We start from the raw sequence: 26,086 nt of genomic DNA, 5'->3' as shown, positions 1-26,086 counted from the left end.
GCTCTTACTTCCAGGAAGTTGAAGAAGTCGCCATGGCAGAAGTGGCGAATTTTGGGTCACGTATAGTCCAGTTGTTAAAGCGCAAGAATAAAGAATTTCCCAGAAAAAATGCTTCTCCAGTTCAAACGCCCTATACCTTTGATGCATCAAAGACAGGAGAAATTTTCGATCACTTAGTGAAGGAAAAGTTTATAACATTCCCCCCAGATCACAAGATGCCCAGTAGGGAGGAGTTGAAAGGAAGAGATTACTGTAAGTATCACAATTCCTTCAACCATAATGCTAATGCTTGTTGGGCTTTCAAAAATGTTTTGCAGGAAAGAATCAACAAGGGAATCCTGAAATTGCCCGAGAAAAAAGAAGCAATGATAGTGGATGAAGATCTGTTTCCCCCGGTAGCCAATGTAAACATGAGCAGTACTGACTTGCGTTTTTTAATTAATGAGAGGAGAAGGAATGAGAGTGGGGACATGTCTTTTAAACCAAGACTTACCATAAAGAAGTGTTGGGTGCCTCGAAAAATGATGTTTGAGGTTAAAGAGAAGAAGACAGAAGCTGCTCATGGAAAAGACAGCTATTACAGTGGGGGCGGTCTGCGTTATACTTGGAGGAATATGAGGTATGACAGGGAATCCATGGCCAAAAGGCCGGAGAACCAATACTTCAGAAGGAGCCCACGTCCTTGGTCGGTGAACAGCGAGAGAAGAAGTGATCGACAGTCATTTCAGAAGATAATACAGAGGCCACCTCTTCTGAACGCCGATAAAAAATATGAAAGGAAATCTCGCTTTATTGTTCCTCCCAGAGCAATCCCCGATGGTATATGGAAGCGGGTGGAACATCCAAAGTTCCCAAAATCTCTTTCTCGGACCCAAAAACGGCGTATGTTGAGAGAAAAAGCTGTTGAGCGTAGGTCTAAGTTGGAGGAGTCATTCAAAGAGAAGAAAAAATTTGGGAGGAAGGCTACTGAAGATAATGAGGAAGAAGATGATGACTTGTTATCCGAGGAAGACAGTGAACCAGTCAAGAGTGCTACTTTTAAAGTAGGGCAGATTCTGGTTTCGTTTGAGTGTGCCACTGGATCATTAATGCTGCCAGAGGAGTTTAAACGTAAAAGAACGTTTGAATCCGATGTATTCACTGGAAATCAAAGTGGTACAGAATCCATTGAAACTGATATTTTTAATGAAAGCGTCGGCGTTCTTATCGATGAAGAGAAAAGAGTGGTAATAAAGCGACCCACCAACGAAATGACGAAACATATCAAACCACTCTACATGGTAGCGCACGTGAATGGAAAGCCGTTGTCTAGAGTGCTGATAGATAATGGGTCTGCTGTGAATATTTTGCCACATAGAATCCTTCAGAAGTTGGGAAAGAATGTGGAAGACTTGATTCCTACCAAAGTATCTGTAGCGGCTTTTACCGGGGAATCTACAAAAACTTTGGGAGTATTGCCAGCGAATGTTACTGTAGGATCCCGATCCTCGATGTCAGCATTTTTTGTGATCAATTCCAGTGCCAGCTTCCATGCTTTGTTAGGGAGAGATTGGATTCACAACAATCATTGTGTACCATCATCCATGCACCAGTTACTGTTGATGTGGAAAGAGGATGAGGTGGAAGTGGTACAGGCTGATTCGCAGCCGTATCAATCTAATTCCAATGCCGTGGAAGCTAGATATTATGATGGAGCTTTTGGTCCAATTAATTTTCGTAACTACAAGGTGCATGGACAACCCAGAGCATTGTATATGGACACTCAAAAAGTTAAAGAAGTAGTTGAGAAGGTTCTCAAACCTACTGCCATGGTCTCTCCTAGACCCATGGTCCGACCTATTATCGAGGAGGTCGATGACTAAGTTTGCTAAAGAAGAGATGGAAGTCGCTGCAACTTCCGAGAATAAATCCAAAATGCAGCAGCTAGTGAACGAAGTGCAGTCTCAAGAATTGTGGGATATCTATGGAGCTGAAGTAATATTTGAGGAAGAATGTGGAGGTAGCGAGGAAGAAGAGTTACAAATGGAGGATTTAATCTTAGCTCCGGCTCAGATGAAAGATCGACAGACGGAAACAAATGTTTCATAAAGTTGGAATAGATGAGAAGTATTGTACCAAGTAGGCTGGATGACCACTTTGGTTAATTTTGTCATATTGGCCTATAAGAAGTTTATGTAAATATGCGAGGAATAGGCTTTTAAGCCATTCCTTGCCGAACTTGTTTGCAAATATTTGGTGGAGCATCCTAAAGCAAGCACCTAGGCAGTGGTATAATCGCTTTGATGACTTCATGTTAAGTCGTAAATTCATAAGCAACAATTATGACTGATGTGTATTGCAACGTCTCCCGTTTTAAAAGTGCGGAATATTTTTTTTAAAAAAAAAAGCTCGCAATTACAAAATGACATTTAAAATAATCGTATTTATTTGCCAATAAAAGTAGTGCAGTTTAAAAATAACTAACGTCATCCAAAATCAAAGTAAATGTAAACGTGTAAAAATCGTAAAATTATCAACATATAAAATTGTGTAACTCCTCTCAAAACACATGAATCAATATGCGGAAAAATAATGGTCCTCGGGTCGTATCACCGCACATGCCGCCTACCTACTCAGTCTTCGGCACCTCTGGTTCCCTGATCAAAATGCTCACCTGCATCACACACGTCTAGTGAGTCTAAAGACTCAACACACCTGTACCAGTAATAGCAAGTACATATACGTAGCACACAACAGTGAAAAATAGCATAATAAACATACATTTCATGAGCTTAAAAACATGAACATGAACGTGTCGTGTAAAATCGTAACGTGTCAAAACATGTCTCATCATGTTATCATATCGTATGCGTAACCGTGACCTGTCAAAACATGGTAATAGCATGTATCATCGTATCAGCATATACGTGTTAAAATCTTAATTTGAATTCCGTTCATTAGCTGTGACTTTCGTATCATCATGTCATCATGTCAGTCGATGGATCCATCTACGTGTAACCGCGGTACCCGACGACGAGGATCATCAGCGACGGCATTACCCGCCCACTGAGTCCGGGCCTTACATGTCATCGTGTCATCGTGTCATCGTGTTAGTCACAACTAAATCACTTCCTTCAAAACGTGTCATCATATTCATCACTTAATAAAAACATGCATATACATAATTTTTCCTTTAAACCAAGCACGCACCGTATTTATCATACTTGCGTAAAAACCTAAAACATGATGCATAATCATTTAAAATATCTTAATCTGTGCTCAGGGCGCTGACTTGACCAAAATCTCATCCCGGGTGCAAAATGATCATTTTGCCCCTAGAAACCCAAAAATTATCGTTTCACACTTGGATCTCTAAAATTGACCCGAAGCTTACCAAACTCCTTAAAATGTCCCAAAACATTTTTAAAAGCGTTCCTAGACGTAAACTCGAGCCCAAAACAAAACTTAACCGATTCTTTTTAAAACTTAGACCGGGGTCCCGGTTCTAACCCGGATCGACCCGAAATTTAACCAAAACTTTCCCAACTTTTTATCACACCTTAAAAACACGATAATGCTCCTAAAACAATGTCATCAGTCCTCTACACTCACGGCTGAAATTCCATAAAGTAACCCAACTCTCGGCCCTTTCCTAAATCGTCTCCTCGTGCACTCTTTTTCCCAAAAACTCACGCCACTAGCCACACCCGACGTACCAGCCATGAACTGACCTCCCCTTGACCACCTTGGGACCCTAATTGACACACTAGACACACGGCACCAGCCCCATGCAAGCTGCACAAGGCCCACAACCACTAGACACCAAAAGTGGCTCCACCGTCTCTCCTTGCATTCGGTTCCATTGTCTCACTAAAGGGTTCGATCCAACAGTGTTAGGGCTCTCTCAAGAAGTGGTTCGAACCATCATGAGTATATCTATAGCCTGGTCTCACCTTGGAACTGACAGCTCCCCCCTTGGCCCTCGATCCACCGAGATCTAGCCTCCCCATGGCACGCTACTCTCGGATCTTCCCTTGGTACGATCAGCAGCCACCCTAGACCCCAAAGCAGTACTTATACACCCCGAGTTACCCCTAAACAACCGAGTACAGCGGCCCTTTGCAAGAAAACTCAGAACCCGTGAGCAACATAAATGAAAATTGAAAGGAAACCCATGTAAAATTGATGGCACTTCGTGTTCATTTCCAGATCGAGAGATTTCATGCATGTACACATAAACATCATGAATATACACGTGAGTGATGCAGAAATGAAGATACAACGCGTGCCTTAATGATTGAAGAACGAGAACAATGCGATGGAGACCCGAAAGAATTTTCCCTTGCATGAAAAGAGGTGGCCGAACTTTCTTGATTTTTCTGCTGTGCAAGACGAGGAAAGAGTGCAGCTGGGAGACGTTGGAAATAGCTTGAACCGAGAGAATAATAAGGAAATGAAGAGGGTGTCGGTTGTTGGTGGGGTTATGGGTAGGTAGAGAGGTGCTTGGAATTAAATAATATAGTTAATTAAAAGATTAATGGGCACTAATCTTATTAATTAAATTTTTAAAAGATGTTTAAGTCCAATGAGCTTAAAAGTATGCCCATTAAATTCATACACACTCTCGAAAAATATATCGTGTTGAAAAGATTTTGAAAATATTAGCCGAACTCTCAAAAAGTCCTCCGATTGGATAAAATTTGCGTACCGTTAAAAATAAAGTTCTACGAGTAAAAATACCCAATAAAATCCCATTTTCGAAAAATACACTTAAAAACACCCTGTAATAATTTATAAAAATAAATCGTGCAATTAAAATAATTTTCTTGAAATTTCTCCGGTCTCCGTTCCTCGATTGGGCGTGAAATGCATCTAGAAACCCTAATGCATGAACTTTTAAAATTTCATGAATTAAATCCTATCATGCAATAATAATGCATAAAATGCATAAAAATAATTAAACACAATTTAATAAAATAAACATGCATTTTATGCTTTAAAAGAATTTAATAAAATACCAAAGAAATTTGATAATTTACATGCATGTGGTTCACGTGGACTTTTCGATTTTTGGGACGTTACATGTATATCACAAGATGTTAAAATCTAGAAACATCATGCACCTACTGTTGTATGTCGATGACATGCTAATTGCTTGTTCAGATACAAATGAAATCATGTCACTGAAAGTTGATCTAAGTGGTGAATTTGAGATGAAAGATCTTGGACAAGCTAAGAGGATGTTGGGTATGGAAATACATTTGAGTGCTCTTGCTTCTAATTTTCCTTGTTTTACATGTCTGTATGCTGCACAACCAAAAACTTTGAGATCATGTAGATATGGTGGTGTTCCATACCACCTCTCCATGAGCGTTAAAAAACCTAATGGAACAGAGGGAGACTTATTGATTAGATAACACACTGTAGTTTCTGCTTCTGTCCAAAAACTCTTGGGAACCCCAAAGTATGACAATATACATCTCACCCTTTCAAGTATAGTACTATTCATCCTCTCGGCCAGCCCATTTGTTGTGGGGTATATGGGACAGTGAAGTGCCTTGTTATTCCTTTGCTCCTGCAGAAATCATTGAACTCTTTCGAGAAAAACTCTAAACCATTATCTGTTCTGAATTTTTTTAGGCTTCTGCTAGACTGATTTTCAACCAAAACAAGCCACTGCTTAAATTTGTCTAGAGCTTCATTTTTGTTTTTCAAAGTATAAATCCATACCCTTCGAGAGTAATCAACAATAATAGACATGAAGTATCTTGCCCCTCCATTAGATGGAACTCTTGATGGTCCCCAGAGATCAGAGTGTACATATTCCAGATGGGCAGAGGACACATGGATTCTTTTGTTGAATTTTACTCATGTGGATTTACCTTTTATGGAATCCTCATAAAACTCCAGTTTGTCTAGTGGTCTATCACCAAGGAGGCCCTATTTTTGGAGTTCTTGTAGTCCTTTACCACTGATATTTCACATGCACCCAATGAAACTTCTCAGGGGTCACTCATCCCAGGATACGCTTAACTTTGAAGTTCTTATGTGATTCTCTCCCGAAAATAAGATGCGTCTTCTTGATATGATTATTACCTATCAAATCTTTTACTCACTTCTCAATTGGACAATCTTATACCCGAACAGTTTTGAAATCCCTCTCATTTTGGGGTGGGATCGGTTCATTCATGTTCTTTTTGTCTAAAAGACTGTCAGGAGTCACTCATTGTCCATACAACCTCATGACGTCGACGCTCAGCTCCCGCCCTTTTCAGCCCCGGTCGTCACATGCCCATCAGGTTCCACTTGGTTCGTCTTCGAACCAAACCATACTAAGAGAAGTCAGCTCTGATACCAATGGTAAACCCTCAAATTCTACAACGCCAGTCCAACTGTAATCTACAGTGAAAATGTAGATTTAAACTATATATATGCATATATCTATATTTTTAAGCAATCAAGATTTCAATTGATCTAAAATTCTAATTCAAACTAACATTTCTGTGCTAAATCTTATATCCCTATCAAGGTTATGAACCTGAGTCTCTGATACCACTAAAATATTAAGTCCGATATGCATGGCATGAACGTCGAAAATGTTCTTAGAATTCAATAGTTAAATTAACTAAAAACACTAAACCTTAATAATATTTTAAATCTAAAATAAAATTTATTCGACGAAATCATTATCTTACAACCCAATAATAAAAACCAAACCCAATGTTCAATTTATTCAAATAAATGTCAATACGACACAAACAAAAAAAAAAGTAATTTTCTTAGCAAAAACAATATCCCCAAAATTCAGTTGATTTTTGATCTTCTATCTCATTTTCATCTTAAAAAAATGTAAGAAATGAGTGATATGGTCGTCACACAGTAATTGGAGGGAGCATATCTTCAAGTTTAAAAAACATCATAATATTTTATATATTACTATATCATATCATTAAAACTTATTAACAAGTATATCTAAAACAAAAAAAACAATAAACATCAAATATATGGCTTAACTCTCAAATTGGATCACAAGTATCTAGCTTAATTCCCCATATTAGATCATGATATTTGGCTTAATTCTCTAGAATGGATCATAAGTATTTGGCTTAACTCCCCATAATGGATCATAGTATATGGCTTAACTTTTCGATTGGATCATAATTAAATGTCTGACTTAACTCCTCAGACTAGATCATAAGTATCTAATTTTACCTTAGTAGACAAGGTACAAACAAGATCAAGACAACACCAAAATATTTGTTAAAAACTATCGTCTTGCAATTGATCATAGAATTAAACTTAATATACCATGGAGATCAATATTATAAAAGTATCAAGAAAATATGTGTTTCACTTACAATCTTCTACTAGTGTTGAAATCAAGGTTAACTGCAAAAGAAATTGAATCATTCCATATGGAACTTCACGTTCTTTGTAATGGGATAGAGAGAAAGAAATAGATAATTTTGAGGATGAATTATTTCAACGTAGAATATAGAATTAGAGGAATGAAGAGTTTTAAGTTTTATATACCTAAGAGAGAGTTAAGTCGAGGTGATAATTGGGCTCAAAGGCTTGGAGCTCACATATTCACTATGCATTTAATGAAAAATGTATTGGGATTACTAATAACTTGTCCATTGGCATTGCAAAGAAAAAAGTCGGAGATTCATGAAAATGCTATGAGATAGATTATATATCAAAAAGAAATATTGCAATCTATGAGAGACGATGGATAAGATTCTCTATTGAATGAAGTTTCTTCTTCTTTTCTCTACTCGTGATGTTATGGTCCTAATTAAATATGAATTAAAAGTTAATAACTCCTAGCCGTTCAAGACGAAGAATACAAGAAAAAACTAACTTGGTTCATTTTATATATGATTTGTTTTGTATTGTTTTAGATAAACAACTCATATGGAGCTTAATAACCGTTTCTGAGACAAATATCTAATTAATTCATTATCTTCTTTTAATAAAGAAAGTCTCATTAGTTTTGCTCGATTATATCCTAAAAAAATTTTATTCACTTGATAATCAACTTGAAAAATATAATATTAATGTGCATACAAACAATGAATTTTCAGTTGTTGATGCATGCGGCTGCAGATCTTGTTATGAAAATGGAAGAATATGCTTGTTATTTTAGCATTGACTTTGTCAATTACTACCACGAGAGTGTACGGAGAGCAATTTCTACAATTAAAATCGTAAAAAAATCGACTGCACAATCGAATGAAAGATGATTGATTTAATGTTTTTTGGATTTCGTACATTGATAAAGATATTTTTAATGGAATTGGAAATAAAGAAACGATTTCAAATCATGACTTCTCATTGAAACAATATTTGTAATTTCAGTGTAAAAAAATTTGAGATATATTTATTAACTTTTATGAAATTATATATCATTGACTTTTACCCTTCCTCACCTGTATAACATTGAAAGTATAATGTTTGCTCAATGATTGGTCAAAAAGCCGCTAGCCGAACACTGTGAAGATTTAAATTCAGTCATGATTCAACCATTTAATTTGAGCCTGCAGCAGCTATACATTTCGAAAATGAGCCTATGCATTTTGAAAATGTGCAGAATGTGTATCTAGTTCCAGCCACTTCTATCCAATTAAGCACAATTATTCTATAGTGAATACAAAGTTGAAACAACTTTAACGGCTATCCCTTCAACTGATTTTATAGCTTATAAATACATATCAATCTGATGAAGAAACCACACAAAGAAATCAACAGAAATTCCTCCATATTTGCAAGCAAGAGGCCGGATGTCTATTTAGCAGCAATTTTAGAGATGTTCAGTCCAAGTTGTTGTCCATTTCGAGCAATATTCCAATCCAAGTTGCTGTCTACCTTCGAGTTCTTGAAGAAAAGTCGTTGTCCAAGAATTTCTTCGACTTCAAAGATATTTTCAAGCGATTTAGTTCACATTCTAGTAGCAAAAAAAAAAAAAGTAAATGTGCTTTTGTAATTATATTCTTTATAAAGTTAGCAAACTTATATTTTCTTTTCAAGTGAGCTTAATGGTTTACAAAAAATTTACATGTCTTTTAAAACCCGATCGTCATGATATATTCGTTTTTATTTGATATGTTGTCTTTAAATCTGTTTGTTGTTCGATATTAAATATAATATTCGAAAGTTTGTTTGAAATATTTTTAATACAATGTAATTATTCGAGTTAAAAATGACAAAAGAAATTCTGATATTTGATTTGATGATGGCTCTGATGTGATGAGAAATAACAATGGTTTATTTATCATCGCCTCGTTGATTAGTAACATATAGAATAATTATCAGCATATCATGGAAAAATAAGATGATTTTTAATATTATATTTGTATTTTATTCATATTAAATTCAACATGTTTATAATTAAAAACTTTAATTTTATATATTTATATTAATTTTTGTTATTTATTATATACGATCGACCCCACCTACTGAGTATTTCTCTACTAACTCATTTCTTACTCTCTTTTCTCATATAAGAATGAAGATTTGACATATAAAAATGAAAATCAGACAGATGAGGGTGAGCAAGACATATTTCGAGAGCTGGTAATGAAAACCATTTTTCACGATAAATTAGTGTTATAGATTTAGCATGCCAGATTTTAATTTCCAACAAATTAACAATTTTTATTATCATAAAGTATTTTTTAAAATTATGACGATTTATAAATGCACAAAGTAATTTATACAAAGTAATTTATAGAAAGCACTATGATTTTTTAATAAAATACTACTATTTTAATATTAAATTATTTATGACGTCAAATTTAGAAGCTACAATAGATTTCGTTTGCTAATTAAATTCACATGCCCATCTTTAAGAGTATCTATTTGTATATTATTTCAAGATAGCATCGATCGAACTGAGTTTCTATATTTATTATATAACAATAAGCCACGAGAATGATATACAGAAAACCGGGAACTTAAATTCACACATCGAAACACAACATGAAATCAGAAATCCGAGATAATTCACAGTTCTTCGTCGTGGGCATGGCCACTCGGGTGAAGATTTTCGATAACTTGGCGTGATTTATCTTTGGCGGACTCGTACGTCTCTCCGGCCTTGGCTTTCGCCGCATCATACCCTCCTATTACTTTCTCCTTCGCCCAACTCAGGGTGTCTGCTCCCTCAGTTGCTCTCTTCTCGCCTTCCTCCGCCACCTTATCTTTTGCTTCCCCAGCTTTCTCGTATGTTTCCTTGCCAAGTTCACTCGCCTTGTCTTTGGCTGATCCGGTCTTCTCGGTAGCTTTCCCGCCGAGTTCACTGGTTTTGTCTTCGGCTTCTGTTGCTTTGTCTGCGGTGTACTTCCCGGCTCCTGCCACAATACATGTATCTCAATGCTTAATTTGTGCCGAACTTTTTAAAAAATAAACAGCAATTAAATAAGCTAAATCCCATTCATAGGATCTCAGTAGAAGTCTCTTGGCAAGATATTACTTCAATGTTCGACGCGTCGCACTAGACAAAACTAAAGGTTAATTACCCCGAATATCGATCTTCTCCTCCCCTCCTCATAGGGCCTCAATATTTTCAAACTCTTGGATTAAATTTGGTAAGAACAACTTGAATTTGAAAAGTGTTTAATTGTTCTACGTTATGAAAAATTCAAATGACCATAGTCAAATAAATTTGAAACCATCATACAGAATGGAATAAAAATATGAAATACTGATGCGGGGATTCGAAAATAACTTAATAAACCAATAGAAATTATCCCAGCAAGGGTAAAGATTTCAAAGGAGATTGATCGCACGAGTACATAGGCTCAACCTACCAAAATTTCTATCTGAACTACGCTAATAGCATCTTACCATAAATCAATTAAATTACATGCATAAGCAACGCAAGTAAAAGAAACACTAATCACCCAAATACAACTTACTTGGGATCGTTGATTTCTCATGGTACTTATTAATATCAATACAATAGAAGTTAACCCGAATGCAATTTACGTACCAGTAGTTGTTTCGGTAATTTTGTCTTTGGTTTTCTTGGCCGTATCATCGAACTTATTGGTATCACTGGAATCAAGATCAGCAGCTTTAGCGCCGGTAAGGCCAACAGATAACTTTTTCTTTGCCCATTCACTCCAAGATTCTGCTCTCTTTTCGTCTGCTTTCTCAACGGTTGCCTCGCAAATCACCGCCAATGACAGTAACAAAAACACAGAAATAAACTTCAACCTGCTGTTCGCCATGTTTTGCAATCCTGGAACTTCTTTTACTTTTCAGAAAGAAATATTGGATTTCGAATACGAGTATTAGTGCACAAACATGTATATATATGGCTTTTTTCTTTGTGACGCTGTTGAATGTACAGAAGATTAAAAATGTTCGAGAGATTTACTATATTTTATGAATGTTTGATCACGAGACAGTACGTGGTGGTCTTAAGCAGAAGACGAGTCGCGGAGACAGCAGCTATCGTGGCGAGCATTCGTGTTTCGTCAACCGCTGGCTTCCATCTGTCTTCTCTAGTACTGTCTCAAACAAACAACGTGTACCATTATTTATTTATTTTTATTTTTTGTATATTTGAATTTATGTAATCCTTGAACAATATTTTATTTTTGTAATACTTATTTTTATTTTGGGTAATTTAGTCTAGTTTATTTTGTGATTTCATTTTTTGTTCAAGATTTTTTGATGCTGTGTATGGAAAATTTGGAGTTGGTTATGGAGTTAATATAGGTGAGGTCTAATTCCTAATTTCCTCTGGCCCATATACAAATGATTTTACAATTAATTAATCTAGTAGGTAGTGACATGACCAGAAAATTTTAATCTAGTTATCAAAAAATTATTCGAAATATAGATAGAGTATGTCTCTCACGAATCTTTATCTGTGAGACCGGTCAACTATACCAATATTCACAATAAAAAGTAATACTCTTAGCACAAAAAGTAATATTTTTTTATTGATGACCCAAATAAGATATATGTCTCACAAAATACAACTTGTGATATCGTCTCACACAAGTTTTTGTCATATAGATATATGGAAGAAAAAAAATTGTGAAGGTTGTTATAAAGAATTAGTTGAATTAGATTTGAAAATAATAATAATAATAATAATAAATCAGAATTTCAGAAAAAACACTTGGAACCAAAAAAAAAAAAACAAACAAACATGAAGGTTGTGATTATATGCAGCGAGAAAAATCAGTATATTATTCGAAATTTTGCTTTCTTGTTTTTAAAATTTCAACATATTTTAGCTAAAAATGGTTAATAGTGCGCATTTTAATTTTAACTTGTTCTCACGGTCATTTAGTTGTGTTATTAGTATTTAAATATAAAATTTAAACAGTGCTTTCAATTAGTTACACGGTCGACTACTAGTGTACATTATTTATAAATTAGAATATGAATTATTGAAAATAAGTTAATTTGTATATTATCCAACTAAGAATCAAATTTTATGCATCTTTAAATTTCTATTAAGTCTAATATTTTTATTAAATTCAAGTAGTTGTACTTTTTATTTTTCAAGTTTATTTATTGATTAAAATTATAAACTTAAAAATATATTATAATAAATAAGTATCATATTTTTTTATATAAAATTAAAAATTTATTTATATAATTGATGATGCTCGGGTAGATTAGGTGAATTGGGGTGGGCAATCTACCGAGCATAGGTGTGTACTTTTCTTGTGAAGATTTATACCTGATGGGATGGGTCTAGCCTAAGCTGATGAGATGAGCCCAGGTGGTCTGGCCTTCCTTGGTGGGATGACCTCGGGTGGTCTGTCTTGGTCTGCCGGCTGATATGGCCTGGTCTCCCGGGTGATCTGGCATGATCTCACGGGTGGTCTGGCCTGCCTTGGTGGGATATCGGGTCGGACAATCTGCACACACTCAACAAGATAATGTCAGTGAGGCGCTGGAAGGGTTTCCGGCGTATCCACTCCGACGCTCAAGTCAGTAGAAAGATCACCAAGTAGAGAGAGAATTTATTGTATGCAGTAGATTTTCATGTCTTTCAAATGAGCATACCTGGGTATTTTTTAAGGGAGGATGACCTCGATTACAGTGCATGTACACTGTTCTTGATTAGACATATGTCCGTGCCCTATCTTCTGACGATTGCCCATGCCCTGTCTTTTGTCAGTAGACATGTTGACCCATACTAGTGGGCCCAAATAGGCGATTAAGTGAACTGAACCCTGGTCGGGAGTGAGGGCATTGGTCGGGCGAGATGATCCTGGCCGGGCGAGAGGATCCTGTCCACATGAAAGGACCATGTCCGGGCTAGAGGATCCTGGTCGGACGAGAGGACCCTGTCCGTGGTAGAGGACCCTGGTCGAGCTAGAGGACCCTTGTAACGTCCAAAAGCTAACCCACGTAAACCACATGCATGCAAATGATTTAAATTACATATTTATTTTACTTAATTGGTTTTAAATACTTAAATGACATAGTTTACATGCTTAAATGTTTTAAAGTGCATGATTGCATGAAATTGAAAAATTTTACCCGAATATTCGAAAATAAGTTGTGAAAAGAGACCGGGGACAACCAAGAAAAAATAAATATTTTAAAGGCTTATTAATATGATTAAATATGATTAAATTTTTCTAAAAATGATAGAGTTCAATTTATTTTACAAGAAGAGATCGATTTTATCCGAAAAGCCGGTTTTGGGCAAACGAGAGACTTTTTAAACATCAAATAATTATTTTTGAAAACTAAATTTTATAAAATTTTATTTTTCAATTAAACATGTGTTAATAGGTCTAATTTATGAAGGATTAGTAGGCCTAATTGCTCCTAAACTCAATGGCCCAAAACCTAACCCATTAACGTGCAAATTAAAATCTATAAAAAAAAAATAAATAAATCCTAGGTCTTTTGTACATCATTCAGCCGAAAACACACACACACCAACACACAAATTTCGAAAATACCTAGGGGAGAAAATAAGGAGTTTTCGTCTCTCGTTCGTTCTTCCTCGCACCTCACGTCGACGCTGGTATTTTCAAGCGCAAAGGCACTTTTCTAAATCCCTTGACGCATCATTCAATCCATAATATGCATGTTTTGTTTATTTTGCTTGAAAAATATTGGAGTTTAAATTGCTTAACGTTTTGACTATTATTTTTAAAATTTTGAAAGTTGTTACGTACATACTAACGTGTTATGATTTCCAACGAGTACGCTGCCAACATCAGATGTTTAATGAGTGTAACATGGACAAATTAGGATGGAAACGAGTGCTGGAAACGTGTTGGCTAAGGAAGAACAAGCCTAGGGTTTCCTAGCCATAACCGAGGGAAGATGGTTCAGCCTTTGGGTTGTGCGCCGAGGGCTCGGCCAGGGTTGGGCTGGGGCTCGGTGTGGGTCATGGTTCAGGGTTAGGAAGGGTCCTAGCCGGTAAGGAAGATTCCATGATCGCATGGACTCTTTCCATGCGCATAGGAAGCAAGCAGCGATCGGCTACAGCGTGAGGGCCAGGGCTTGGTCGGGGCTAGGCTAGGATAGGTCTGAGGGTGGTCAGCGACGGAGACATATATCCCTCGCCCGGGAAGAGAATCCAGTGAGGGTCAAGCTCGGGGCACGGTGGTGGCTCGAGTGAAGAGTCCTAGTCGAGTGAGGAGTCCTAGCATGCATGTCTTCGACCGTGGCTCATGCTGGAACGTGTGGCGTGGGCTATGGGCCGGTTAAATGGATTAGGCTAGGTCAGAGAGGGTCCAGGAGGCTCGAGTGAGGGTCTGGTCCATGATGGTCTGGGGGTGGCTCGATGAAATCGAGTCGTGGCTCAATATGGTTAGGCTAGGGTTCGGCCTAAGCTAGGAAAAGAAGAAAATGGTTCGAACCGTGGGCCACGGGGGTCGGTTCATGGTTAATGAGGGTGATTTAGGTATAAAAAGTTCATGATAAAAGTTTGGGATTAAAATATTTAAGTTTGAATTAATCCGAGAATTAAATGATTCACGAATTAGTAAATAGGAAAGTAAATCGAAAGCCTCGAATTTAAGCTAAATAAAAATATTAAAAAATTAATTTGAACTTAAATAATTATTTGTGATGGCCTAGAGTCAGTGAGAGTAAGAAAAAGTCAAAATCGAGAAATTTTACGTCCAGGAGCAAAACAGTAGTTTTACACCTGGGTAGTACGAAAAGGGTTGGCAACGTCAATACGGATCATAACACATTTTAAATAATATTTTATGATGATTTTGATGAAAATACGATATTTTATGATTTAAGGTAAAGTCATGCAATTTTACTGTTAAAATGCTATTTTTGAAAAGCCATGATATTTTATAAATTAAAAGGAAAAAAAAATGTTTTGAAAGATGTGAATTGACTGTGACAAAGAGAATATGATATTTGATTTTTGGAAATATCGTGAGGGAAAAGGTCCAGAGGGAGCTTGTTTTCGGGAAAAGGCTCCAGAGAGAATTCGACGATCGTATTTTCATTTCTATGTCGGTGCCTAGTGCTTATCCCCATGCTCAATGGTCAGCTAAGACTAATCAGTCGACCAGAGGATAAAAGGCTAGTCACTTTGAACGATCATACTTGACCCAAAATGATAAATGATTGAAAGCTTTATGATTTATGATTTAGGATATACGATTTATTATTTAATTATGATAAAAATATTATTTTAAATAAAAATATGATTTTAATGCATGTGCTTGTAGATTTATCTTTGTAATTCTTGTTTAGAAAGTGCTGAGTCATTAAACTGACTAAGTTTGAATGCTGCAGGTGATGGTGATATTGAGGGAGGCGCTGATGCTTGAGTGGATCAAGTCCGACAGTACACTCCGGAAGGACATTTATTTCCGCATTATCTTGATAGTTAAAAGATTTAAAAGATTTTTGTTAATGATTTATTAGATATATTCTGTTATGCTTTATTTTGATGTTAGTTGATCTTGTTAAAGTTCGACTTAGGATTTTTTGGTTAAGTGACGATTTAAGGATTTTTATGCATTTGAGATTTCAATGTTAAATTAATTTTTTTGGGATTTTGGAAATGTTCAGTTATTTTAAATTAGTAATTTTCGAAATAATGGGTATAAAAAAAATTAGTAGAATTTTAAAGTTAAAAAGTAGAGGGCGTCTCAACCCAGGTCGGGAGAAAGTACCATGTCCGGGCTAGAGGAGCCTGGTCGGGCTAGAGGACCTTAGTTAGATGAAAGGACCCTATCCGTGCTAGAGTACTCTTGGCAGGCGAGAGTACTCTGTCCGGACTAGAGGACACTGGTCGGGCGAGAAGACCATGTCCAGGTGAGATGACCCTTTTTGTGCTAGATGATCTTGGTCGGACGACAGTACACTGTCAAAGCTAGAGGACCCTGATCAGGCTAGAGGACCTTGGTCGGACGAGAGTACCATGTCCAGGCTAAAGGACCCTGTCTGGGTTAGAGTACCATGTCCGGGTTAGAGGACCCTGGTCAGGCGTGAAGACTCTGTCCGCGTTAGAGAACTCTGTCTAAATTTAACTCATACTCTACTCTTTGGAGCAAATTGAAATTTGGTTTGATTAAGTATTTTCTTTCCATCCGACTCCAAGAATGACCCGAACCCTTTCCAAGATATCACAAATAATAAAATGAATTTTTTCCTTTAATGTATTATATATTAATTAAATTATAACTTAATAAATAAATTATATACAAAACTACAATATATGTCAATATATGTATTATTTTCAAAATTAAGCTTCTTTATTATATATTTTGAGGTAAAAAACGATGCAGGGTTGTGCTAAGTATTGTTGAAAGAATCTATGTCGGAATCATATGTTGTGACTGCATGGTTTTGCTGTGATGAGAAATCTGTAAAATCCAGTAGATACATCCCGACAACATTCCGATCAAAGAAGTAAAATATTTAATTAATTATACAAAAGTATGTAAACTATACATACATATGTATAAACCTCATATTAACGATATATATAAACTGGAAATTTTGTATAGTCTTACACTTTTAGGTTGGCTCGATAAATATAACGACGTCATTTATTGAATAAGAGGTCAAGGATGTTTTTGAAAAATTTTAAATAAAGTAAAGAATTTAAACTAACTTTTGATTAAAAAAATTAAGGAAAATATAAATGAAGTAATGTTTGAGAATTTATTTGAAATTTGTCCAAAATTTAAAATAAAAAGAAATTTTTTAAAATATAAGAATTTGAATTTTAAAATAATTTTGAATTTTTCAGGAATTATCTGGATTCACTAACCGACAAACAGGAGAAGACTTTTAAAAGAGGACCTTATCTAGTCAACGATGAAGAAACCGCGAAGTTACCACGAAATTTCCAAATCTGATGAAGAGAGTATAATATGTATTGTGCGCCACCAAACATGCCCCCGATCTACACCAAGTTTGTCTCCAAATTGTAAATTGTCAAATGGATTCTGGCGGCATCCTATTCAGACCATCTCATTCTGGATCACTTTTCCCACCCGAAGAAATCATATTCGTGGCCGGGATACTTGTGGCGTTCGCACTCTTGGCCGTGCGATACGAGGATGTTGGTGGCAACCCGATTCCTGTCGTAATATTCAAGAACAATCCCACTTTGTTCCATGTGTTTCTCCTGACGCTTAACGTAGGATTCACTGCTGCTGTCATGGCCATCTCACTGCGCGCCAAGAACAAGTCGATTGCTTCCATCTTCCGGAAGTCTGGGGTTGTTTGTTGTGTTTTCTCGGCAGGAGTCGTGTTCTGTGCAGCCTTGTCCAACAATTTCAACGTCGATCTGCGAAGTATGTATACACTGTTCAAATAGCCTATGCCGCGTGTATACCGGTCGGACAGAAGCCTGCCGGGATATCCGTACGTCAAATGTCATCTTCATATGATAGATATAATTCCTCTCGACTGTTCTATATAAGCGATCGATTTTGTGTTTGTTCTCTCTTAAGTTATCTTGAAATTTTTTTTTACATCCAAGTAAGATACTAAATTTAATAAATTAGAAAAGAAAAAAAAATCACACCGCAAATGAATAATATAAAAGGTATCATAATAAAAATATCATAAAATAATATTTATAATAATTATATCGTAAAATTTTATTATAGATTTTGTATTGAATTTATCATTATTTTAATGGATATGATTTTTATAATGAATTTTTTATGTTATAAAAATTGTATTATAAATTAGATTGTATATATAATATTATTAATTGGCAAGAGGAGATCTATTGTGAGGGTCAATCATCTTACCGATATTTACGATAAAAAGTAATATTCTTAGTATAAAAAGTAATATTTTTTTATGAATGATTCAAATAAGATATTTATCTCACAAAATACGATAAGTGAAATCGTCTCATCAATTTTTGTCAATTAGAAATTGCTAAATTTCAGCATTTGGACGAGGATTTGGTGCCAAATGACACGCGAGCCCATACCCACGCACAAGAACAACTGCGTAATTTGTTCTTTTAATTACTATATTTTATATTAGTCCTGATTTAGGATCTCAACTCGAGTCGTTATATTAGTTAATTATATTTTGCTGTAAACTATTTCAAAATTAGATTTTTATCCATGTATTATGGATAAACCATTCCTTCAAAAGATGACATTCTACGACCTAGTTCATGGATCCTTGGACATCAATAATTTAAGAATGCTTGTTCAATAAATTTTTGTCATAATTATTTAGTATTTGTTTATCGTTTTACGAAAACGAGTAACATAATTTTCTATAAAAATAAGGACGACAATGAGATCAGGTTCACTAGGATACGAAACCTGGTTTGTTTGAATTTTGAATGACCTATACTCGAGTTTAATGAGTTGGCTCATTATATTTACACTATATCATGACATCTTTGATTTTTAAATAATATAATCACAACTATTTATAAACAAAGTAGTTTTAGTATTATAAAACCTACTCAATTAAATTAATTATTCAATACATTTTTCTTCAAGTTATTTAATTAAGTTGATATATTTTGATCTTTTATAATTTATTTATAAACAAAAAAAAGTAGTGTTTTCAAAATCGAATCGTCTTGATAGACCCCGGTTTGTTCAAATACCAAAAGGAGTCATTCATGTGGGTTGCAAATGGATCTTTGTACGAAAACGAAACGAGAAAAATGAAGTGACTAGATACAAAGCTCGATTGGTAGCATGGGGTTTTTCTCAAAGATCTCGTATTGATTATGAAGAGACAATTGCATTCCGATATCTTAATGGCATGGTCTTACAAGAAATACTCGAAATGCGTTGTATAAATGTTGTGACTACATATTTGTAAGAAAAACTTATAATGATATTTACTTGAAAATTTTTGAAGGATTTAAGATGTTGAAAACATCTTGTTCAAATTATAAAAATGTTTGCTCCATGAAACTATAAGGCAATGTTTGGTTTAACCCACCTAATCCTATGTTTGGTACGTTTTTTATTTAACCAAGTCAATCTCTCTTATAATGATTAGATTATATTATTTAGGATAAAATAATCACTCATCACGTCCTAGGATTATTTATTCAACTCTTAATCCTTCCTATTTTTCTAATTTTACCTTTCTCATATATCCAAACTCACCACCACTTCCCACCACGAACGCCGATCGACTGCCGCCGTTGTCGACAGACCACCACTGTCGACTGTCGGCCGACCGCCGCTGTCGGCCCCATCACCGTCGACTGCTGTCCGATCGTCGCCGGCAGCCACCGATAACCAGCCGACGCGGGCATACCGCAGCCGCCGCTGGCCGATCACTTCCGGTGCCGCCGGCCGCACCGACGTTGCCGGACCGTCGCCGCCACCTCCGCTGTCGGATCGGCCGCCGGACCACCGACGTCGTCGGACCGCCGCCGCCGAAGTGGAAGAAGAAAAAAAAGAAGCAAGAGCATTTTTGTCTTTTCATCAAAAAATTCAAAATCATCCTACACCTAAAAATCTTACCAAAATAATATTGTTTTACACCATATATTATATTTCTACGACAATCATTTTCTTTATCATTTACATACTAATCATTAGTTTATTTTATCCTCCAACTAAACACAGCCTAATGCTTTTATGGATTAAAAAAATATGAGCACGTGTTTCAAGCGATTTAGTGACTATTTGTTGCAAAAAGGATGCAAACTGATCAAATTTGTCCATGTGTATTTATTCAAAGGAATGGATCAAAGTTTGTTGTTATTATTGTATATGTTGATAATTTAAATATTATTGAAGTTCCGAAGAACTTGAAAAAATTTGATGTCTCGAAAAAAGAATTTGAGATGAAAGATCTGGGTAAAATGAAAAAAAAATTTGGTTTATACATTGAGCATCTTGCAGATGAAATTTGAGTCCATCGATCAACTTATAAAAAAAAATATTGAAGCAATTTTATATGAATAAAGCTCATTCATTAAGTTTTCTCATGGTTGTTCGATCCCTTGATGTGGCAAAAGATATATTTAGACCTCGTCAGGAGCAATGATAACTACTTCGTACAGAAGTATCATACCTCAATTGAATTGATACATTGATGTGCCTCGTCGATAGCTAACATTTGTTATAAATTTGTTGGAAAGATGTAGTTCTTCTACGACACGAAGACATTGAAATGAAGTTAAATGTATATTTATATACCTTGCGGGAACCCATGATTTGGCCTTATTTTATTCTAATGCTTGTGATTTGCAATTGATTGGTTATATAGATATTGACTACATATCTTATCTGCAGAAAGGAAGATCACAAACTGGATACTTATTTACTGGATACTTATTTACTTATGGTGGAATATCTATATCCTGGAGATCTATGAAGCAAACTATGGTTGCCACTTCATCAAATAATTGAGAAATACTTGCAATCCATGAAGCTAATCGAGTGTGTGTCTGGTTGAAATCGATGATTCATCGTATAAAAGAGTAATGTGTCCTGTCTTCGAGTAAAAACGCATCGTAAATACTCTACGAATACAATATGACATCTATTGCTCAACTAAATGATCGATACATTAAAGACGATAGGACGAGGCACATATCCCGGAGTTTTTTTCACCCATCATCTATAGAAGCAAGGTGATATTTAAGTTCAATAAATTCGTTTAAGTAATGATCTGGCCAATATTTTCAGAAAATCATATCAAATTTTGAGAAATTGGTAGACATGATCGGAACACAACGTCTTAAAGATTTCAAGTGATGCTTGCAAAAAAAGGAGTTAATCAAGCTATACTCTTTTTCTCTTGTTCATGATTTTTCGCATGGGATTTTTTATGACAATGCTTTTAACGAGGCAGTTAAGAAACAACGAGAGATGTCGTACTCTTTTTCCTTCGTTAGGTTTTATCTCATTGAGTTTTTCCTAGTAAGTTCTAACGAGGTACATCCGTTAGAGGACATCCAATGAGGAGTATTATGGATGTCAAGAGAAGCACAAGATGGGTTATACCATCTTATGGTAGATTGGTGAATTATTGGGCCGTATTAATATTTTGGTAATTAGAGAAAATTGTATCAAAGATTTGGGAGATTGTAGAGATTCTTATATCTAAAAATTTTCTTGTACTTATATCACTCATCGATATTTTTGATATATTGAATTCTGTTGTTAAAAAGTAAAAATTTACGGTAAAAAATAAAAATATCAAACTCTCAAAATTATCACACTACACACTTTATAATATTTTTCTCTCAACTCAATTGTGATTTTCTTCACAAATGAGAGATCTATTTATAGAAAATTTTTACAAATAATCCAAAATTAAATTACATCATTACCTTCATCATCACACACAAATTTCAATATTCAACACCTAATTTTACCTAATTTTCAACATTCAAATATTCAATACACACATTTTAAATATTATTTTTCAACACTCCCCCTTGTGATGATGATCATAATGATTGTCTTCATTACGTGTTTTTATACTGCCTCGTTAAAAACCTTACTAGGAAAAACTCATTGGGATAAAAACCATAGTAAGGGAAAAAGAGTGCAGTCACGTAAACTCCCCCTCATGTTGACACGAACAATTCTTCACAAATTTCGTACATTGCGCATCCCAATATTATATATGTGCTTTCTGAATATTGTCGTAGGAAGTGCCTTTGTGAAGAGATCTGATGAGTTTTCACTTGATTGAATGTGACGAACATCAATACATTTATTCTTCTCAAGCTCCTTGGTGAATGCGAAGAACTTAGGAGGAATATGTTTAGTTCTGTCGCTTTTTATGTATCCTTCTTTCATTTGAGCAACACATGCAGCATTATCTTCATATAGTATCACAGGCTTCTCGTCGAATGATAATCCGCATGAGATTTGGATATGTTGAGTCATTGATTTTAACCACACACATTCACGGCTTGCTTCATGTAGTGCAATAATCTCGGCATGATTTGATGAAGTTGTTACAAGTGTTTGTTTCTGTGAACGCCAAGAAATTGCAGTGCCTCCACGAGTAAATACATATCCAGTTTGAGAACGTGCTTTGTGTGGATCAGATAAGTATCCAGCATCGGCATAACCAATTATACTTGGATTAGCATCTTTTGAATACAAAAGTCCCAAGTCTGTCGTTCCTCGTAGATAACGGAATATATGTTTAATTCCGTTCCAATGTCTCTTTGTTGGATATGTGCTAAATCTTGCCAATAAATTTACGGCAAAAGATATATCAGGCCTTGTACAATTTGTAAGATACATAAGGGCACCGATAGCACTTAGATATGGTACTTCTGGACCAAGAATATCTTCATCATCTTCACATGGACGGAATGGATCCTTTTCTATGTTTAATGATCTAACAACCATTGGAGTACTTAAAGGATTTGATTTGTCCATATTAAAACGTTTAAGGATCTTTTCTGTATAATTTGTCTGGTGAACAAATATTCCACATTCTTTTTGTTCAATTTGTAAACCCAGACAATACTTGGTTTTTCCAAGATCCTTCATTTCAAATTCTTCTTTCAAGTATGACACAACTTCTTGAATTTCCTTATTTGTTCCAATGATGTTTAAATCATCAACATATACAGCAATAATTACGCATCCGGATGTTGTTTTCTTAATGAAAACACAAGGGCATATTGAATTATTTACATATCCCTTTTTCATCAAGTGATCACTTAGCCTATTATACCACATTCTGCCGGATTGCTTCAACCCATATAATGATCTTAGTAATTTCACAGAATAACATTCTCTGGGTTTTGAACTTTGTGCTTCAGGCATCTTAAATCCTTCAGGGATTTTCATATATATATTACTATCAAGTGATCCATATAAGTAGGCTGTAACAACATCCATAAGACGCATTTCTAAATTTTCAGATACTGCCAAGCTAATCAAATACCGAAACGTAATTGCATCCATCACAGGAGAATACGTTTCTTCATAATCAATTCCAGGCCTTTGAGAAAAACCTTGTGCAACAAGTCGAGCTTTATATCTTACTATTTCATTTTTCTCATTTCGCTTTCGAATAAAAACCCATTTGTATCCAACAGGTTTTACACCTTCAGGTGTAAGGACTATAGGTCCAAAAACATTACGTTTATTTAGCGAATCCAATTCAACCTGGATGACATCTTTCCATTTTATCCAATCCTGCCGATTTTTACATTCACCAAAAGATTTTGGTTCATGATCTTCATTATCATTTATGATGTCGATTGCCACATTATAAGAAAATATATCATCAATTTCTTCTATATCTTTTCGGTTCTATATTTTTCCAGTATTAATATAATTAATAGAGATTTCATGATTCTCGTCAGTTTGTGGTTCTGACAGAACATTTTCATCATCATATGTTTATTCTAGAACAACATTCTATATTTTGTGATCATCATGTGTTTCTTCAGGAACATCATTCTCTTTTTTGTGATCATTGTGTTTCTCTATGAATTTTTTTTTTCAAGGATTTTTATCCTTGGAACCGACTTGTCTTCCACGCTTCAGGCGTTTTACGACATCATGACTTTGTTCAATTTGTTTCTTTGGAATTTCAATTCGAGCAGGAGTATTTACAGCATGTATATATGATTTAGTTACCCCTTTGTATCTTTAAATGCATCTGGTATTTGATTTGTTATTCTTTGCAAGTGCACAATTTGTTGTACATCTTTTTCACATTGTTGTGTTCTTGGATCCAGATGTAACAATGATGATACAAACCATGTAATTTCTTTTTCGGTATGTTTCTTGTCTCCCCCTAACATTGGGAAGATTTCCTCATTAAAATGACAATCAGCAAAACGTGCTGTGAAAACGACGTCTGTCTGAGGTTCAAGATATCGAATGATTGATGGACTATCATAACCGATATAAATACCAATCTTTCTTTGAGGTCCCGTTTTCTTTCGTTGAGGTGGTGCAATATGCACATATACCATACATCCAAAAATTCTCAGATGAGAAATGTATGGTTCTTTACCAAATGCAAACTGCAATGAGGAGTATTTATGATATGCACTTGGTCTGATGCGAATTAATGTAGCGGCATGTAAAATTGCATGTCCCCATATATAAATAGAGAGCTTTGTTTTCATAATCATTGGTCTAGCAATCATTTGCAGACGCTTAATCAATGATTCAGTCAATCCATTCTGTGTATGTACATGAGCAACAGGATGCTTAACAATGATTTCCATAGACATACAATAATCATTGAAAGTCTGGGAAGTAAATTCACCAGCATTATCAAGTCTAATTTTCTTGATTGTATAATCGGGAAATTGATTCCTCAATTTTATTATTTGAGCAAGTAATCTTGCAAATGCAACATTTCGAGTTGACAATAAACATACATGTGACCATCTGCTGGAGGCATCAATCAATACCATAAAGTATCTGAATGGTCCACATGGTGGATGGATTGGTCCACAAATATCACCCTGAATACGTTCAAGAAACATTGGTGATTCAGTTTGGATTTTGGCTGGTGATGGTCTTATAATAAGTTTTCCAAGAGAACATGCTTTACATTGAAACTTATTATTCTGAAAGATCTTCTGGTCTTTCAATGGATGACCATGTGTATTTTCTATAATTCTTCGCATCATTGTTGAACCAGGATGTCCTAATCGATCATGCCAATTGGTTAATATTGAAGAATTATCAATTACCATGTTTGATTCAATGGGACGTATATGTGTATAATGCAATCCAGTAGGGAGCATTGGTAGTTTTTCAATCACATATTTCTTTCCTGATTTATATGTGGTAAGACACATATATTTCTCATTCCCTTCATTCATTGTTTGAGTATCATACCCATGGGAATATATATCATTAAAACTCAACAAATTTCTTTTCGATTGTGGTGAATATAAAGCATCATTGATCAAAAATTTTGTACCATTAGGTAACAAAAATTGTGCTTTACCACATCCTTTAATCAAGTCTACAGGACCTGATATTGTATTCACCGTTGTTTTTGTTGGTTTTAGTTCCAAGAAATATCTTTTATCTCGGAGGATAGTGTGCGTTGTACCACTATCGGGTATGCAAACTTCAGCTTTGCTCATAGCATTTTCCATATTTGAACTTCAAAAAATATGCAATGAAAAAAAATTAATGACAATACATATGTAAATATAACACATATCATAATTGTACAATAAAACATTATCATATAAATACATGAAAAATAAATTATTGTACATTTATATTCTACCACTATATTGTTCATTTTCAGAGAAATCATTGAGAAAATCTGCAGCATCAATATTGTTCATTTCTATCCCACCAACATATTGATCATTTCTAGAGAAATCATTCATAAAATCAGCAGCATCAAAATGAGTTGAATCACTCAAACGGTCACTTTGCTCAGTGAAGTTGGTCTCTTTTTCTTTCCCCTTTATCGATTCTTTATAGAGCTTGCAAAGGTGCTCAGGGGCTCGACAAATACGAGACCAATGTCCTGGAGTGCCGCATCTGAAACAAGAACTTTCAAATCTTTTCGAGTGATTTTCATTAACGCTCTTGTTCTCATGATGCCTTTTCTGTGGGTGGTTCGTGATGCCCTTTTGAGATGAGTTATAAAAATAACTATCTCTATTGTTTTCAAAACCACGGCCTCGACCACGACCACGACCAATTCCACGTCCACG

General features: G+C 35.3%; 1 protein-coding gene across 1 annotated transcript; it reads right to left on the bottom strand.

Moving 5' to 3' along the window:
• Positions 1 to 9,863: 9,863 nt before the first annotated feature.
• Positions 9,864 to 11,306, bottom strand: LOC140984248 (uncharacterized). Its single transcript, XM_073451517.1, has 2 exons — positions 10,973 to 11,306; positions 9,864 to 10,331 (listed from the first exon to the last, which is right to left on the bottom strand). Exons 1-2 carry the CDS (start codon positions 11,211 to 11,213, stop codon positions 9,985 to 9,987), a joined length of 588 nt encoding a protein of 195 aa, XP_073307618.1. The 5' UTR covers positions 11,214 to 11,306; the 3' UTR covers positions 9,864 to 9,984.
• Positions 11,307 to 26,086: the final 14,780 nt, after the last annotated feature.

This window comes from Primulina huaijiensis, chromosome 9, assembly GCF_012295235.1.
Source record: "Primulina huaijiensis isolate GDHJ02 chromosome 9, ASM1229523v2, whole genome shotgun sequence".
Taxonomy (NCBI): domain Eukaryota; kingdom Viridiplantae; phylum Streptophyta; class Magnoliopsida; order Lamiales; family Gesneriaceae; genus Primulina; species Primulina huaijiensis.
The sequence above is the reverse complement of the archived record's forward strand: the minus strand, read 5'-3'. Positions and strand labels throughout refer to the sequence as shown.

What these genes read in the sequence shown, in the direction of transcription:
- LOC140984248 (XM_073451517.1), bottom strand. Translation starts at nt 11,213, where the DNA reads ATGGCGAACAGCAGGTTGAAGTTTATTTCTGTGTTTTTGTTACTGTCA. An exon ending in AATTACCGAAACAACTACTG is followed by an intron (nt 10,332 to 10,972) that starts GTACGTAAATTG and finishes GTATTGTGGCAG; the next exon opens with GAGCCGGGAAGTACACCGCA.